Source organism: Dermacentor albipictus, unplaced genomic scaffold (assembly GCF_038994185.2).
Source record: "Dermacentor albipictus isolate Rhodes 1998 colony unplaced genomic scaffold, USDA_Dalb.pri_finalv2 scaffold_466, whole genome shotgun sequence".
NCBI classification, from domain to species: domain Eukaryota; kingdom Metazoa; phylum Arthropoda; class Arachnida; order Ixodida; family Ixodidae; genus Dermacentor; species Dermacentor albipictus.
The window spans coordinates 1-19249 of NW_027226020.1; the positions used below are offsets into that span (position 1 = coordinate 1).

Genomic DNA, 19249 nt, shown 5'->3' on the forward strand with positions numbered 1-19249 from the left:
CAAAAGCACCATTTGCATGCATATCGTGTGGTTTTGCAGAAAACTGCATCCTCGTCTACCAAAAGTGTCATATTCATGCTTAAAACGCGTTTTGGCACAAATCCATGTGCGGGTTCTAAAAAGAGCAGCATTGGCATGCTTTTCACGTCGTTTGGTAGAAATCCACACGCGCGTTCTGCCAAAAGCGTCATTTGCATGCATATCGTGTGGTTTTGCAGAAAACTGCATCCTCGTCTACGAAAAGTTGCATATTCATGCTTAAAACGCGTTTTGGCACAAATCTATGTGCGGGTGCTAAAAAGAGCGGCATTGGCATGCTTTTCACGTCGTTTGGTAGAAATCCACATGCGCGTTCTGCCAAAAGCACCATTTGCATGCATATCGTGTGGTTTTGTAGAAAACTGCATCCGCGTCGACCAAAAGTTGCATATTCATGCTTAAAACGCTTTTTGGCACAAATCCATGTGCGGGTTATAAAAAGAGCAGCATTGGCATGCTTTTCACGTCGTTTGGTAGAAATCCACACGCGCGTTCTGCAAAAAGCGTCATTTGCATGCATATCGTGTGGTTTTACAGAAAACTGCATCCTCGTCTACCAAAAGTGTCATATTCATGCTTAAAACGCGTTTTGGCACAAATCCATGTGCGGGTTCTAAAAAGAGCAGCATTGGCATGCTTTTCACGTCGTTTGGTAGAAATCCACACTCGCGTTCTGCCAAAAGCACCATTTGCATGCATATCGTGTGGCTTTGCAGAAAACTGCATCCTGGTCTACCAAAAGTGTCATATTCATGCTTAAAACGCGTTTTGGCACAAATCCATGTGCGGGTTCTAAAAAGAGCAGCATTGGCATGCTTTTTCACGTCGTTTGGTAGAAATCCACACGCGCGTTCTGCCAAAAGCGTCATTTGCGTGCATATCGTGTGGTTTTGCAGAAAACTGCATCCTCGTCTACCAAAAGTTGCATATTCATGCTTAAACGCGTTTTGGCACAAATCCATGTGCGGGTTCTAAAAAGAGCAGCATTGGCATGCTTTTAACGTCGTTTGGTAGAAATCCACACGCGCGTTCTGCCAAAAGCGTCATTTGCATGCATATCGTGTGGTTTTGCAGAAAACTGCATCCTCGTCTACCAAAACTTGCATATTCATGCTTAAAACGCGTTTTGGCACAAATCCATGTACGGGTGCTAAAAAGAGCAGCATTGGCATGCTTTTCACGTCGTTTGGTAGAAATCCACACGCGCGTTCTGCCAAAAGCACCATTTGCATGCATATCGCGTGGTTTTGCAGAAAACTGCATCCTCGTCTACCAAAAGTGTCATATTCATGCTTAAAACGCGTTTTGGCACAAATCCATGTGCGGGTGCTAAAAAGAGCAGCATTGGCATGCTTTTCACGTCGTTTGGTAGAAATCCACACGCGCGTTCTGCCAAAAGCACCATTTGCATGCATATCGCGTGGTTTTGCAGAAAACTGCATCCTCGTCTACCAAAAGTGTCATATTCATGCTTAAAACGCGTTTTGGCACAAATCCATGTGCGGGTGCTGAAAAGAGCAGCATTGGCATGCTTTTCACGTCGTTTGGTAGAAATCCACACTCGCGTTCTGCCAACAGCACCATTTGCATGCATATCGTGTGGCTTTGCAGAAAACTGCATCCTGGTCTACCAAAAGTGTCATATTCATGCTTAAAACGCGTTTTGGCACAAATCCATGTGCGGGTTCTAAAAAGAGCAGCATTGGCATGCTTTTCACGTCGTTTGGTAGAAATCCACACGCGCGTTCTGCCAATAGCACCATTTGCATGCATATCGTGTGGTTTTGCAGAAAACTGCATCCTCGTCTACCAAAAGTGTCATATTCATGCTTAAAACGCGTTTTGGCACAAATCCATGTGCGGGTTATAAAAAGAGCAGCATTGGCATGCTTTTCACGTCGTTTGGTAGAAATCCACACGCGCGTTCTGCCAAAAGCGTCATTTGCATGCATATCGTGTGGTTTTGCAGAAAACTGCATCCTCGTCTACGAAAAGTTGCATATTCATGCTTAAAACGCGTTTTGGCACAAATCTATGTGCGGGTGCCAAAAAGAGCGGCATTGGCATGCTTTTCACGTCGTTTGGTAGAAATCCACATGCGCGTTCTGCCAAAAGCACCATTTGCATGCATATCGTGTGGTTTTGCAGAAAACTGCATCCGCGTCGACCAAAAGTTGCATATTCATGCTTAAAACGCTTTTTGGCACAAATCCATGTGCGGTTTATAAAAAGAGCAGCACTGGCATGCTTTTCACGTCGTTTGGTAGAAATCCACACGCGCGTTCTGCCAAAAGCGTCATTTGCATGCATATCGTGTGGTTTTGCAGAAAACTGCATCCTCGTCTACCAAAAGTTGCATATTCATGCTTAAAACGCGTTTTGGCACAAATCCATGTGCGGGTGCTGAAAAGAGCAGCATTGGCATGCTTTTAACGTCGTTTGGTAGAAATCCACACGCGCGTTCTGCCAAAAGCGTCATTTGCATGCATATCGTGTGGTTTTGCAGAAAACTGCATCCTCGTCTACCAAAACTTGCATATTCATGCTTAAAACGCGTTTTGGCACAAATCCATGTACGGGTACTAAAAAGAGCAGCATTGGCATGCTTTTCACGTCGTTTGGTAGCAATCCACACGCGCGTTCTGCCAAAAGCGTCATTTGCATGCATATCGTGTGGTTTTGCAGAAAACTGCATCCTCGTCTACCAAAAGTTGCATATTCATGCTTAAAACGCGTTTTGGCACAAATCCATGTGCGGGTGCTAAAAAGAGCAGCATTGGCATGCTTTTCACGTCGTTTGGTAGAAATCCACACGCGCGTTCTGCCAAAAGCACCATTTGCATGCATATCGCGTGGTTTTGCAGAAAACTGCATCCTCGTCTACCAAAAGTGTCATATTCATGCTTAAAACGCGTTTTGGCACAAATCCATGTGCGGGTGCTGAAAAGAGCAGCATTGGCATGCTTTTCACGTCGTTTGGTAGAAATCCACACTCGCGTTCTGCCAAAAGCACCATTTGCATGCATATCGTGTGGCTTTGCAGAAAACTGCATCCTGGTCTACCAAAAGTGTCATATTCATGCTTAAAACGCGTTTTGGCACAAATCCATGTGCGGGTTCTAAAAAGAGCAGCATTGGCATGCTTTTCACGTCGTTTGGTAGAAATCCACACGCGCGTTCTGCCAATAGCACCATTTGCATGCATATCGTGTGGTTTTGCAGAAAACTGCATCCTCGTCTACCAAAAGTGTCATATTCATGCTTAAAACGCGTTTTGGCACAAATCCATGTGCGGGTTATAAAAAGAGCAGCATTGGCATGCTTTTCACGTCGTTTGGTAGAAATCCACACGCGCGTTCTGCCAAAAGCGTCATTTGCATGCATATCGTGTGGTTTTGCAGAAAACTGCATCCTCGTCTACGAAAAGTTGCATATTCATGCTTAAAACGCGTTTTGGCACAAATCTATGTGCGGGTGCTAAAAAGAGCGGCATTGGCATGCTTTTCACGTCGTTTGGTAGAAATCCACATGCGCGTTCTGCCAAAAGCACCATTTGCATGCATATCGTGTGGTTTTGCAGAAAACTGCATCCGCGTCGACCAAAAGTTGCATATTCATGCTTAAAACGCTTTTTGGCACAAATCCATGTGCGGTTTATAAAAAGAGCAGCATTGGCATGCTTTTCACGTCGTTTGGTAGAAATCCACACGCGCGTTCTGCCAAAAGCGTCATTTGCATGCATATCGTGTGGTTTTGCAGAAAACTGCATCCTCGTCTACCAAAAGTTGCATATTCATGCTTAAAACGCGTTTTGGCACAAATCCATGTGCGGGTGCTGAAAAGAGCAGCATTGGCATGCTTTTCACGTCGTTTGGTAGAAATCCACACTCGCGTTCTGCCAAAAGCACCATTTGCATGCATATCGTGTGGCTTTGCAGAAAACTGCATCCTGGTCTACCAAAAGACGTGTCTACCAGACACGTCTTACCGTTTGACAGATGTACCGCCCCGGCCGACTACTTCCCCGTCATTCCTGAAAGCAAAGGCAAAAATAAAGGGTGGGGAGAACCTGTCCCTGCAAAAAATGCATACCAGGTTTAAAGCCAATTAAAAATAAATGAAAAGGGGTGTGAAATAACACCCAAAGCGCATGTTTTTGTGGAGAAAAGCCAATTGGAAAAATAAAATTGTGGGCTAACGGTAACGCGTGTGGTGTCCTGAGGTGTCTCAGCGAGGGCAGAAGCCCCCGCGCCGGGCATTTAATGAACGTGAGTAATGAGTCGCAGACGGGGTGGCATGGGCATGCCATAAATGAAGGAAAATGAAAAAGAATGGAAAAGAAAATAAAGTGAACAGGAAAGTGTTGACTGTCCAAGGGTTCATCGATGCCGGCGACCGTTTCCGGCTGCAGTCAGGCACGCCCGCGCGCCCCCGAGAGGGCGCGCAACTCGCGGAGACTCGGAACAGGCGATGCCGTGTGCCGGGAACACCCCCGGCGTCAGGCTCTCGCGTCCGTGTTGCGGTACACCGCACCCAGTGGTGGAACCAGGGCGGCAGTCGGCGAGGGCACGCAATGGACTTCGGGGGTGTATCCCGGCGTTACACCCGACACAAGGTGGCTACTCCAGCCTCCAGGAGCGTCCCCACGCAGGCCGGGGTCATCCGGTCGACTCCCTCGCCATCCGGAAGCGACGAATCGGGTCCGCCGCGCGGCGGAGGCGCCACAGCTCCCATGGGACGCATCCTGGGGTCGCACCCGTACAGATCTTGGCGTCGGGCGTCAGGGACGCCCCCAGCTTCGAAGGTCCTGGGACGGGAGCATCCGTGGCGCACCTACTAGCCTCGGCCCGTCCGGCCGCTTCACTTCTCACATCGGGGGCGCCTCCCGGCGCGAACAATAAAGAAAAAGGAAAAATAAAAGGTAGGAAGGGAAGGGGATCGGTGCCCGGCAGGAGGGGCCGGGACTCCGAGCAACGAGTACAGCGGCCGCTCCAGGCGCCGCCGGACATGCCGTCGAGGCGCCCAAGAGGGCGCGCGTCTCCCGGCGGTTCGGCGCCTCCGATGCCGAGTGCCAGGAACACCCCCGGCAGCATTGGTCCGTCGTCGGAGCATGGGGACGGCGCACCTATAAGCATTGCCGTGCCGGTGGTCGGCGGGGCCGCCGCGAACTTCGGGGGCCTTGCCCGGCGGCACACACGACTCGGGGCGGTCGCCCCAGCTTTCAGGCACGTCCCCTCACCGTCCAAGCTCGCAGGAAGAGGTGGCGGGCGTCAGGGACGCCCCCGGCTTCGGTGCACATTGTCGCACCACGGCCGGCAGCACACCCAGCAGCTGCAACACGTCGAGGGCGCGGCAGGTCTCGGGGGCGCCTCCCGGCGCGAGCCGTTAAAGAGTTAAGAAGAAAGAAAAACCGAAGGTATGCGGGCAGTCACGCATGACGCCCGGCGCTCGTCAACGAGCGCACAGTGCGCTCCGGGCCGGCTCAAGAGTCAGGAACGCCCCCACAGCACGCCAAAGAGCGTGCGTCCCTTGCAGTAAAGAATTATGCCAAAGGTCGAATTTCCAAGGAAGCCATGTCCATTCTGGCCAAAGCGGGCAGATCCAAAACCGCGAGCTCGAGGATCATATGGTTCCCCGCGCACGTCACCACGGAAGGTGACGCGCTCCCGAACCTAAACGAGACGGCGCACCGGACGGCGCGAGACATGACCCGCCGCGCCGAACAGGGCAACGCCTCTCGTACGATAGCGAACGCTTCTCGAGCAGAACCGGACAGGCTCACAAGATACAACGACATCACCAGTGCATATTTGAACGCCAGAAGGATATACCCCCCGCCGAGTCCCAAATTGAACAGGAGGCAGGCCGTCGCCTGGCGACAACTCCAGACAAACACGTTCCCTAATCCATTCCGTCTCAAACGCATCTTCCCAGATAAGCATCAGGACGACACGTGCAAATTGTGCCAGGAAGGACCAGCAACACTCAAACACATGCTGTGGGAGTGCAATGTAGTTATAGGAGGGATGGCAGTTACTCCGGAGACCCTGTCGTCGAGGTGGGCCGCCGCTCTGCGCAGCTCAGACCTCGGAATACAGACGTGGGCAGTCCAGCAAGCCCGTGAGGCGGCGTTGAGGCAGGGCCTTGACGTTCCTCCATGGGAGACCTGAGCCCGGGTCGCGTTAAACCTTGCCGGACGTACAAGAAAGTTGTATCCATCCATCCATCCATCCATCCATCCCTTGCAGACACAGTGTCCGCCTCTGGAACGCCCGGTCGGCGCGCCGCGGAGGGCACGGCCTTCGCAGAGGCCAGACCGGTCATAGGGAACGCCAGCTTGCGCTTTCATTCGTCGGGACAACGGGTCGCGTCCCAGCGACCATCGCCTCCAGGAACGCCAGGCTCACCAGGGGGCAGAAGAAAGGCAGGCAGCCCCACAGGACGCGGCGCGCAAATGGGCGTGCAGCGCGCGCATGCAGGGCCAGGAACGCCTCCTCCGGCGCCCCAATGGACGCGTGTCTCCAGCCGAAGAGGCGGCCGCGGTCAGGAACGCCCGCCCCGCACACCAAAGGCAGCACGCCCATCGCATGGCTCGTCCGGTCAGCAGGAACGCCTCCGCACGCTCCCATTCGTCAGGACGACGGGCCGGTCCACAGCCACCAGCGCTCACAGACACGCCCGGCACACCGAGGGGCGCGCAGCCAATCCCGAAGCGGGGCCGGCCACAACCGGCGCCACACGGCCGTCCCGCGCACGCTGCGACAAACCTAGCACTACCCGACGGCTTGCAAAAAGGGGCCGTCGTGCACGAAGTGCCCTCCCCGGCACAAGGACCGGCGCTCGTTGTCTCGGCAGAGCCGGCAGAGGCAAAAGCCCCGCCCTGCTCGGCCAGGGGCCGGCTCGTCCAGAGGACAGTGTCACGACCGGTCCTCCGGCAGACGGCCGCTCGCACGCGCGCGAAAACAACCCGAGAGACGGCGAATTAAGAGAGACGAGATGGCGATCAAGAACAAAAGACGTGCAGGCGCTCGCGAGCCCCGGCGCGCCGCGCGCCCTACCACGCGTCCGGCGCCACCCCGACCCCGCCCTGGTCGGGCATGCGATCGCTCACGATCCCGACCATCTCCGCCAGTAGCAAGCATGCCGTCCGGTTCCGGAGGAGGCGCGGGTAATCGCTCGTCGCGAGAGCACCGCCAGACTCCCGTATCCGGGCCATAACATCGGCCGTCAATGCGCAGCTCCCGAAAAAGTGTCGCGCGTCTCGGCATGGCGCCCCGCAAGGGCAGCGCGCGTCCTGCGAGATGCGGAAGCGCTGGAAGTAATATGGAAACCTTCCGTGGGCGGTGAGGAGACAAGCCAGCCGCCGAGGTGGCGGAAAGTCCCGTGGTATTTGAGCGATGTCCGGCACCCACTTGAAGAGTTCGGTGTCGGAGTGCTCCCCACGCCACTCCACGGCCCATCGTGCCCGCACGGTGGCCGAGAACGCGGCCCTCACTACCCGGAAGGACCGGTGCGACCTTCGGTCCACGCCCGAGGTCGCCGCAGAACTCGCCGCCATGTCTGCCAACTCGTTCCCAAAGATGCCCCGATGGGCGGGCACGTGGAATAGCAACAAGGCGCCCCGTCTCTGCAGACGGTCCAGCGCTCCCTTAATACTCGCTACGCGCGCGTCTCGAGTAATCACGCTGCTCAGCGCGGCGAGCAGCGATAGATTATCTACGTAAATGTGCGCCGGAGGCTCCCACGCGTGTGTCTCTAAATAATTGAGAGCCTCGGCGAGCGCTATCACCTCGGCGCAATAGGCGCTCGAGGCGATCGTGAGGCGGAATTTTCTAACGGCGACTATCGAACCCCGCGGCCTCAACACCACCACCGCCGCGCCCGCGGACCGCGACGTGTGGGATCCGTCGGTGTATACGTGTGTGCCCGGCGCCGACGACCACGCGCGAGCCGCCGCGACTTCAAGCCGCGCGAAGGGATACCCACACGCCTCCGATGGGTGGGCAGCCCAGACATCGTGCGGGTACTGTACCTCGTCGGGCGCGAAGGTGTGTGCCCCGAACGTGACCGAACGGCGCAGGCGGAACAGGGTGAATTCCGCGTTCAGCCTGTCGAGCTCCAGCCCGATGGGCGGCTGGTTGGCGAGCACCTGCAGCGAAGCCGTCCGCTTGGTGCGATACGCCCCCGTGATCGCTAGTAGCATGGTGCGCTGCACCGCGGTCATGCGGGCCTTGAGCCGGCAATCGGGCGACGATGACCACCATATGGGGGACGCATACGCCACCGCCGGTAGGAGTACCTGTCGGTATAGGCGGCGCCGCAGGGCGGAGTCCACAGCGGTGTGCATGCGCATGAAGGACAGAGACTTGATGGCGAGCGTCTCCGCCTTCCGCTGCAGGTGCTCGGCGTGCTCGAAAAAGGACAGGCGCCTGTCCACCACCACGCCCAGGAGCTTGACTGACGAGCGAAATGGCAGCCCCCTCGAACTGCCCCGCAACCGGATGGTCGGGTGGCTCTTTTCCATGCCCCCCTTCCCTAAGGAGAAGAGGACACAGAACGTTTTATCGCCGTTGAGCGCGAGCTTGCAGTCGGTCGTCCACTGCTCGATGCGACGTATCGCCTCCGCCGCGGCCTCCATGACGCGCGCCCTGTTCTTCCCCGGCACGAGTACAATGGTGTCATCGGCATAAGCCTGTACCCGCACCCCGGGCGGCATCGGCAACCGAAGGAGCCCGTCCACAACCACGTTCCACAGGAGCGGGGAGATGGGCGACCCCTGCGGACTGCCGATCGACGTCTCGGCCGAAACCGAACCAGCGTGTGACGTGTATTCGACGGTGCGGTCCGCGAGAAACGACCCGAGCAGTTCGACCAGGTTGGCCGGACAGCCGCGGTCCCTGAAGTATTTGGTGACGAGGGGGTGCCACACGCTGTCAAAGGCGCCCCGGAAGTCCAGGGACATCAGCACCACAGGCGTGCCCTCGGCTTTGTAGCGCCGGATATACTCGTATAACGCGTGCAGCGCCATCACCGCGCACCGTCCGTGAGTGAACCCGTACTGGTGCGGGTGTACATGACCGCGCGACGAGGCGAAATAATAGAGCCTGCCCTGTAAGAGTCGCTCGAGCACCTTCCCCAGGATGGAGGTCATGCAGATCGGGCGATATGAGCTCGGCGAATCCGCCGGCTTGCCAGGCTTTTGGATGAAGATCAATCTGCCCTTCCTCCATGTCCTGGGGAAGTACCCCAACCACAGCGTCGCGTTCATGATCATGCACGCGAAACGCGGGTGCGCGGCGAATATGTCGCAGACGACCTCGGTCGTTAGGCCATCCGGACCCGGCGCGGAGCTGCGCGGCATTCTGTCGAGCACGGCCTGGATCTCTCCCTGTGAGAACGGCCGCTCGCCCTCGACCGTGGCGTACGGCTGGCCAACCGCCGCGCGAATCTCGGCGTGCGCGGGCGCGTCCGTCTCGATCCTGTCGCGCTCGAAAAGATGGTCGAGCAGAAGGGAGGCCGACTCGAGGACGCTCGCCGTCCGGCCGCCGTCCGGCCTCGTCAATGGAGGCAGCATTACATGTGATCGGGCGTCCCCGAAAGCCAGGCGGAAGGGGGCCTGAAAAATTGACCGCCGGCTGCACCGGTCGCAGACCTCCCTTTCCGCCGCCTCCTTCGCACGCGCCACCTCCCGGCGGTACTGCGCTAGCGCCCTGCTGTAGTCCATGCGAAAGAGGGCTCGCAGTTGATCGCAGCGACACCGCTGAAAACGGCGCCGCATCGCGTTGACCTGCTTGCGTCGGCCGTTCAGCTCGGGCGTCCACCACGACTGGCCGCCCGCCCCGCTCCGCTCGCGCGCCGGCCGCAGTTGTTTGACGCGCTCGCGATCGATGACCTTATAAAAAGTCGCGAGAACCGCGTCCAGGGCGGCCGGCGAGGCGATGTCCGCGCCTGCCGCGCTCGCGAACCACCGCGAGTTGCGGATAGCCTCTAACCATAGTCGCCTGCCGTAGGCGGTGAGGCGCCTGCCAGTCGCGCTCGCGCCGGTGCGGACGGTGATATCTAATCGTCGGTGTTCTGACAGCGTCTCCTGGTCGGAGACACGCCACGTGCATCCGCGTCGCACGAGCGTCGGCGACGCGAGGGTCACATCGATCCAGCTATCGACGTATTTTGTAACATACGTCGGTGGCGAGGACGCGTCGTTGATGATCACGAGGCCCGCAGCCGCCGCGAACTCGATGAGCCGAGTGCCCCTGTCGTCTCCCTCGCGAGGGCCCCACAGGACGCTGTGCGCGTTGAAGTCGCCCATGACCAAAATGTCGGGCGTGCGACAACGGTCAAGGGCGTGCGCGAGATGTTCGAAGACGTCGTCCATCGTCCTGTGGGGCGGCGCGTACGCGGCCACGACCGTAATCGCGAGGTCGGGCGACGAGCACTCCACCGCCACTACCAGCCGCGACACGTGCGTCGAGAAAACGTCGAAAGGCGGCCGGCGCACGACGATCGCACACAGCGGGCCGTCAGCCGCCGCGTACGACTGGTAGTGCGGCGGAAGCTTCGGGAGCTGGCCCCGCTGCGTGTAGGGATCCATGACGGCCGCGAGTACGCAGCCCTCGCGCGCCATGTGGTCCGTCAGCAGCGTCGTCGCGCGTCGCGCGGCGGACGTGATCGAGCGTCAGTTGACATACGCGGATCGCGTCGCCGGCCCCCTCCGCTCCCCCAGGGCCGCGGCTCCCCCCCTCACGCGGCCGCCCGCGCCGCTCTATCGCGGGGGGCCGTAGTTGGTGCGGGCCCTGAGGCGAGCCACCCGCTCCATGCGGATGGGGCACTCGGGGAAGCCCGCGGGGTGGGACGCCTCGCGGCCGGCCTTTTTACACTCGTTACAGCACACCTCCGGCTGTCCCATCTGCACGCGGCACGTCACGGCTAGGTGGTTGCCGCAACACTTCATACACACCGCCTTCGAGGCGTCCTCCTTGTGCGGGCACGTCGTTCTGCCGTGCCCGTAGGAGGCGCAGAACGTGCACGTAGGCACGTGTAAATCCTCCACCGCCCGTACCGCCGTCCAGCCTACGGATAACCGGGGCCGCTGCATGATGCGCTCGAACGCGCGCGGGTCTACCTCCGCGACGTAGGCACACGTGCCGGACCGCTCCCTGTACGTCACGCGCACTTTGCACGCGGCGACGTCCAGGTCGAGGCCCGGGTTCCTCTCGTTCAGGACGCGGATAAACTCGTCCGGCGCTACGTCCGGGTCGACCCCGCTAAACTTGACATGCGGGTTGCGCTTTTCGCCGACGCGAACTAGCAGCGAGGAGCGCGTCACCGAGTTATCTGCTATGGCCGCCTTTAGGTTGTCGATGGATTCGCGCGCGTGCGAAAAAACCGTCAGGCCATACCTGGTGTGCCTCAGCGTGACTTGTCCGATGTTTTTGGCGGCCGGGTCGATGTTGGTCTTGAGTAATCGCAAGGCGTCCCGCGCCGGTGTCGTCGTCGGGGCCGTGGGCGTCAGGAATGCCACGTGTTCGAAAGTAGGCGCGGTCCGCGCGCCCCCAGCGCCCGTCGCCACGGCCGGTCCGACGCCGCCCGTCCCCGCCGCGGGCGACGCCCCCAGCGCCGCGGCGTAGCTGACGGCGCCCGCCGCCGCAGTCGGACCACTAGGGCCCGAGCCGGCAGCCGCCGCGGACGCGTCGAAAAGGCGCCCCGCACCACCCGGGCCGGGCGCCGTCACGATGGAGCCGTCGAGGCGGCCCTCGGCGACGATGACCCGCCGCTGCAGCGCCGCCAGCTCCCGGCGCGCCTCGATCAGCTCGCCGCGCAGGGCGACGGCCGCGCCCCGCTCCTCCGACATGTCCGAACGCAGGTCGGAGTACATTTGAACGATCTCGGACAGGTAACCCACGATGAAGTGGCGCGCCGCGACCGGGACCTTGTTCGAGGTGTTCACCAAGTAGGCCATGATCTCCGTCTCGAGGTCCTTCAGGCGAGCCCGCCCCCGCGCGCCGCGGTCGCTCGCGAGCGCGGGAGACGCCACCGCGGTCGTCTGGGAGACCGATGACAGACGATCTTCTTCGTCACCCGCCGCAGGCGGCGCGGGCCGGTCCGAGGGCTCCTCCTGAAACGCGACTGCCGCGAGGATGTCGTCGCCGGCATCGGAAAACACCGATATCGGCGACGCACCTGCGCTGGCCGTTGCAGGCGGGGACGGCGAGACCGTATGGTCTCGGGCGGTGGTTGACATGGCCAGGCTCAGGCTCAAGAGGTATGAGCCTTGGCCATCTTGTGCCCGATGGCCGGCCGAGCAAAGAAGCACTCAGAATTCAAAAAAAAATCCCTTTCCCGCCCGGTTTTCGCGACGAATGATGGCCCTATATGTTTAAAAACAACCCCTGATAAAATTTAGATGTGCCGAATGCGAAATACCTGAGTTTAGAAGCAAAAAGCAGCAGCCCGATTCCGCCGGCCGGCCAGACACTTGCGCGAGCGCTCGTGCAAGTGTCTGGTAGACACTTGCACCAGACGGTGAATATGACACTTTTGGTAGACCAGGATGCAGTTTTCTGCAAAGCCACACGATATGCATGCAAATGGTGCTTTTGGCAGAACGCGAATGTGGATTTCTACCAAACGACGTGAAAAGCATGCCAATGCTGCTCTTTTCAGCACCCGCACATGGATTTGTGCCAAAACGCGTTTTAAGCATGAATATGACACTTTTGGTAGACCAGGATGCAGTTTTCTGCAAAGCCACACGATATGCATGCAAATGGTGCTTTTGGCAGAACGCGAGTGTGGATTTCTACCAACGACGTGAAAAGCATTGGCATGCTTTTCACGTCGTTTGGTAGAAATCCACACTCGCGTTCTGCCAAAAGCACCATTTGCATGCATATCGTGTGGCTTTGCAGAAAACTGCATCCTGGAATAACAAAAGTGTCATATTCATGCTTAAAACGCGTTTTGGCACAAATCCATGTGCGGGTTCTAAAAAGAGCAGCATTGGCATGCTTTTCACGTCGTTTGGTAGAAATCCACACGCGCGTTCTGCCAAAAGCGTCATTTGCATGCATATCGTGTGGTTTTGCAGAAAACTGCATCCTCGTCTACCAAAAGTTGCATATTCATGCTTAAAACGCGTTTTGGCACAAATCCATGTGCGGGTTCTAAAAAGAGCAGCATTGGCATGCTTTTAACGTCGTTTGGTAGAAATCCACACGCGCGTTCTGCCAAAAGCGTCATTTGCATGCATATCGTGTGGTTTTGCAGAAAACTGCATCCTCGTCTACCAAAAGTGTCATATTCATGCTTAAAACGCGTTTTGGCACAAATCCAAGTGCGGGTTCTAAAAAGAGCAGCATTGGCATGCTTTTCACGTCGTTTGGTAGAAATCCATACGCGCGTTCTGCCAAAAGCACCATTTGCATGCATATCGTGTGGTTTTGCAGAAAACTGCATCCTCGTCTACCAAAAGTTGCATATTCATGCTTAAAACGCATTTTGGCACAAATCCATGTGCGGGTGCTAAAAAGAGCAGCATTGGCGTGCTTTTCACGTCGTTTGGTAGAAATCCACACGCGCGTTCTGCCAAAAGCGTCATTTGCATGCATATCGTGTGGTTTTGCAGAAAACTGCATCCTCGTCTGCCAAAAGTTGCATATTCATGCTTAAAACGCGTTTTGGCACAAATCCATGTGCGGGTGCTAAAAAGAGCAGCATTGGCATGCTTTTCACGTCGTTTGGTAGAAATCCACACGCGCGTTCTGCGAAAAGCGTCATTTGCATGCATATCGTGTGGTTTTACAGAAAACTGCATCCTCGTCTACCAAAAGTTGCATATTCATGCTTAAAACGCGTTTTGGCACAAATCCATGTGCGGGTTCTAAAAAGAGCAGCATTGGCATGCTTTTCACGTCGTTTGGTAGAAATCCACACGCGCGTTCTGCCAAAAGCGTCATTTGCATGCATATCGTGTGGTTTTGCAGAAAACTGCATCCTCGTCTACCAAAAGTTGCATATTCATGCTTAAAACGCGTTTTGGCACAAATCCATGTGCGGGTGCTAAAAAGAGCAGCATTGGCATGCTTTTCACGTCGTTTGGTAGAAATCCACACGCGCGTTCTGCCAAAAGCACCATTTGCATGCATATCGCGTGGTTTTGCAGAAAACTGCATCCTCGTCTACCAAAAGTTCCATATTCATGCATAAAACGCGTTTTGGCACAAATCCATGTGCGGGTGCTAAAAAGAGCAGCATTGGCATGCTTTTCACGTCGTTTGGTAGAAATCCACACGCGCGTTCTGCCAAAAGCACCATTTGCATGCATATCGTGTGGTTTTGCAGAAAACTGCATCCTCGTCTACCAAAAGTGTCATATTCATGCTTAAAACGCTTTTGGCACAAATCCATGTGCGGGTTCTAAAAAGCGCAGCATTGGCATGCTTTTCACGTCGTTTGGTAGAAATCCACACGCGCGTTCTGCCAAAAGCACCATTTGCATGCATATCGTGTGGTTTTGCAGAAAAGTGCATCCTCGTCTACCAAAAGTGTCATATTCATGCTTAAAACGCGTTTTGGCACAAATCCATGTGCGGGTTCTAAAAAGAGCAGCATTGGCATGCTTTTCACGTCGTTTGGTAGAAATCCACACGCGCGTTCTGCGAAAAGCGTCATTTGCAGGCATATCGTGTGGTTTTACAGAAAACTGCATCCTCGTCTACCAAAAGTTGCATATTCATGCTAAAACGCGTTTTGGCACAAATCCATGTGCGGGTTCTAAAAAGAGCAGCATTGGCATGCTTTTCACGTCGTTTGGTAGAAATCCACACGCGCGTTCTGCCAAAAGCGTCATTTGCATGCATATCGTGTGGTTTTGCAGAAAACTGCATCCTCGACTACCAAAAGTTGCATATTCATGCTTAAAACGCGTTTTGGCACAAATCCATGTGCGGGTGCAAAAAAAGCAGCATTGGCATGCTTTTCACGTCGTTTGGTAGAAATCCACAGGCGCGTTCTGCGAAAAGCGTCATTTGCATGCATATCGTGTGGTTTTACAGAAAACTGCATCCTCGTCTACGAAAAGTTGCATATTCATGCTTAAAACGCGTTTTGGCACAAATCCATGTGCGGGTGCTAAAAAGAGCAGCATTGGCATGCTTTTCACGTCGTTTGGTAGAAATCCACACGCGCGTTCTGCCAAAAGCACCATTTGCATGCATATCGCGTGGTTTTGCAGAAAACTGCATCCTCGTCTACCAAAAGTGTCATATTCATGATTAAAACGCGTTTTGGCACAAATCCATGTGCGCGTTCTAAAAAGAGCAGCATTGGCATGCTTTTCACGTCGTTTGGTAGAAATCCACACGCGCGTTCTGCCAAAAGCACCATTTGCATGCATATCGTGTGGTTTTGCAGAAAACTGCATCCTCGTCTACCAAAAGTGTCATATTCATGCTTAAAACGCTTTTGGCACAAATCCATGTGCGGGTTCCAAAAAGAGCAGCATTGGCATGCTTTTCACGTCGTTTGGTAGAAATCCACACGCGCGTTCTGCCAAAAGCGTCATTTGCATGCATATCATGTGGTTTTGCAGAAAACTGCATCCTCGTCTACCAAAAGTTGCATATTCATGCTTAAAACGCGTTTTGGCACAAATCCATGTGCGGGTGCTAAAAAGAGCAGCATTGGCATGCTTTTCACGTCGTTTGGTAGAAATCCACACGCGCGTTCTGCCAAAAGCACCATTTGCATGCATATCGTGTGGTTTTGCAGAAAACTGCATCCTCGTCTACCAAAAGTGTCATATTCATGCTTAAAACGCGTTTTGGCACAAATCCATGTGCGGGTTCTAAAAAGAGCAGCATTGGCATGCTGTTCACGTCGTTTGGTAGAAATCCACACGCGCCTTCTGCCAAAAGCACCATTTGCATGCATATCGTGTGCTTTTGCAGAAAACTGCATCCTCGTCTACCAAAAGTGTCATATTCATGCTTAAAACGCGTTTTGGCACAAATCCATGTGCGGGTTCTAAAAAGAGACGCATTGGCATGCTTTTCGCGTCGTTTGGTAGAAATCCACACGCGCGTTCTGCCAAAAACGTCATTTGCATGCATATCGTGTGGTTTTGTAGAAAACTGCATCCTCGTCTACGAAAAGGTGCATATTCATGCTTAAAACGCGTTTTGGCACAAATACATGTGCGGGTTCTAAAAAGAGCAGCATTGGCATGCTTTTCACGTCGTTTGGTAGAAATCCACACGCGCGTTCTGCCAAAAGCACCATTTGCATGCTTATCGTGTGGTTTTGCAGAAAACTGCATCCTCGTCTACCAAAAGTGTCATATTCATGCTTAAAACGCGTTTTGCACAAATCCATGTGCGGGTGCTAAAAAGAGCAGCATTGGCATGCTTTTCACGTCGTTTGGTAGAAATCCACACGCGCGTTCTGCCAAAAGCACCATTTGCATGCATATCGTGTGGTTTTGCAGAAAACTGCATCCTCGTCTACCAAAAGTGTCATATTCATGCTTAAAACGCGTTTTGGCACAAATCCACGTGCGGGTTCTAATAAGAGCAGCATTGGCATGCATTTCACGTCGTTTGGTAGTAATCCACACGCGTGTTCTGCCAAAAGCACCATTTGCATGCATATCGTGTGGTTTTGCAGAAAACTGCATCCTCGTCTACCAAAAGTGTCATATTCATGCTTAAAGCGCGTTTTGGCCCAAATCCATGTGCGGGTTCTAAAAAGAGCAGCATTGGCATGCTTTTCACGTCGTTTGGTAGAAATCCACACGCGCGTTCTGCCAAAAGCGTCATTTGCATGCATATCGTGTGGTTTTGCAGAAAACTGCATCCTCGTCTACCAAAAGTGTCATATTCATGCTTAAAACGCGTTTTGGCACAAATCCATGTGCGGGTTCTAAAAAGAGCAGCATTGGCATGGTTTTCACGTCGTTTGGTAGAAATCCACACGCGCGTTCTGCCAAAAGCGTCATTTGCATGCATATGGTGTGGTTTTGCAGAAAACTGCATCCTCGTCTACCAAAAGTTGCATATTCATGCTTAAAACGCGTTTTGGCACAAATCCATGTGCGGGTGCTAAAAAGAGCAGCATTGGCATGCTTTTCACGTCGTTTGGTAGAAATCCACGCGCGCGTTCTGCCAAAAGCACCATTTGCATGCATATCGTGTGGTTTTGCAGAAAACTGCATCCTCGTCTACCAAAAGTGTCATATTCATGCTTAAAACGCGTTTTGCACAAATCCATGTGCGGGTTCTAAAAAGAGCAGCATTGGCATGCTTTTCACGTCGTTTGGTAGAAATCCACACGCGCGTTCTGCCAAAAGGACCTTTTGCATGCATATCGTGTGGTTTTGCAGAAAACTGCATCCTCTTCTACCAAAAGTGTCATATTCATGCTAAAAACGCGTTTTGGCACAAATCCATGTGCGGGTTCTAAAAAGAGCAGCATTGGCATGCTTTTCACGTCGTTTGGTAGAAATCCACACGCGCGTTCTGCCAAAAGCGTCATTTGCATGCATATCGTGTGGTTTTGAAGAAAACTGCATCCTCGTCTACCAAAAGTTGCATATTCATGCTTAAAACGCGTTTTGGCACAAATCCATGTGCGGGTGCTAAAAAGAGCAGCATTGGCATGCTTTTCACGTCGTTTGGTAGAAATCCACACGCGCGTTCTGCCAAAAGGACCATTTGCATGCATATCGTGTGGTTTTGCAGAAAACTGCATCCTCTTCTACCAAAAGTGTCATATTCATGCTAAAAACGCGTTTTGGCACAAATCCATGTGCGGGTTCTAAAAAGAGCAGCATTGGCATGCTTTTCACGTCGTTTGGTAGAAATCCACACGCGCGTTCTGCCAAAAGCGTCATTTGCATGCATATCGTGTGGTTTTGAAGAAAACTGCATCCTCGTCTACCAAAAGTTGCATATTCATGCTCTAAACGCGTTTTGGCACAAATCCATGTGCGGGTGCTAAAAAGAGCAGCATTGGCATGCTTTTCACGTCGTTTGGTAGAAATCCACACGCGCGTTCTGCCAAAAGCGTCATTTGCATGCATATCGTGTGGTTTTGCAGAAAACTGCATCCTCGTCTACCAAAAGTTGCATATTCATGCTTAAAACGCGTTTTGGCACAAATCCATGTGCGGGTGCTAAAAAGAGCAGCATTGGCATGCTTTTCACGTCGTTTGGTAGAAATCCACAGGCGCGTTCTGCAAAAAGCACCATTTGCATGCATATCGTGTGGTTTTGCAGAAAACTGCATCCTCGTCTACCAAAAGTGTCATATTCATGCTTAAAACGCGTTTTGGCACAAATCCATGTGCGGGTTCTAAAAAGAGCAGCATTGGCATGCTTTTCACGTCGTTTGGTAGAAATCCACACGCGCGTTCTGCCAAAAGCGCCATTTGCATGCATATCGTGTGGTTTTGCAGAACACTGCATCCTCGTCTACCAAAAGTTGCATATTCATGCTTAAAACGCGTTTTGGCACAAATCCATGTGCGGGCTCTAAAAAGAGCAGCATTGGCATGCTTTTAACGTCGTTTGGTAGAAATCCACACGCGCGTTCTGCCAAAAGCGTCATTTTCATGCATATCGTGTGGTTTTGTAGAAAACTGCATCCTCGTCTACCAAAAGTTGCATATTCATGCTTAAAACGCGTTTTGGCACAAATCCATGTGCGGGTTCTAAAAAGAGCAGCATTGGCATGCTTTTCACGTCGTTTGGTAGCAATCCACACGCGCGTTCTGCCAAAAGCGTCATTTGCATGCATATCGTGTGGTTTTGCAGAAAACTGCATCCTCGTCTACGAAAAGTTGCATATTCATGCTTAAAACGCGTTTTGGCACAAATCTATGTGCGGGTGCTAAAAAGAGCAGCATTGGCATGCTTTTCACGTCGTTTGGTAGAAATCCACATGCGCGTTCTGCCAAAAGCACCATTTGCATGCATATCGTGTGGTTTTGCAGAAAACTGCATCCGCGTCTACCAAAAGTTGCATATTCATGCTTAAAACGCTTTTTGGCACAAATCCATGTGCGGGTTATAAAAAGAGCAGCATTGGCATGCTTTTCACGTCGTTTGGTAGAAATCCACACGCGCGTTCTGCCAAAAGCGTCATTTGCATGCATATCGTGTGGTTTTGCAGAAACTGCATCCTCGTCTACCAAAAGTTGCATATTCATGCTTAA

General features: G+C 53.9%; 1 protein-coding gene across 2 annotated transcripts; it reads right to left on the reverse strand.

The window, feature by feature from the left end:
• Positions 1-3823: 3823 nt before the first annotated feature.
• On the reverse strand, positions 3824-12522 carry LOC139053999 (uncharacterized). Of its 2 annotated transcripts, none has more exons than XM_070530576.1 (2): positions 11439-12522; positions 3824-4846 (listed from the first exon to the last, which is right to left on the reverse strand). In XM_070530576.1, the coding sequence occupies exons 1-2, from the start codon at positions 12278-12280 to the stop codon at positions 4639-4641; spliced, it is 1050 nt and encodes a 349-aa protein (XP_070386677.1). In that variant the 5' UTR covers positions 12281-12522; the 3' UTR covers positions 3824-4638. The 2 variants fall into 2 exon arrangements, with proteins under 2 accessions (XP_070386677.1, XP_070386678.1); XM_070530577.1 differs by having other exon boundaries at positions 4721-5370.
• Positions 12523-19249: the final 6727 nt, after the last annotated feature.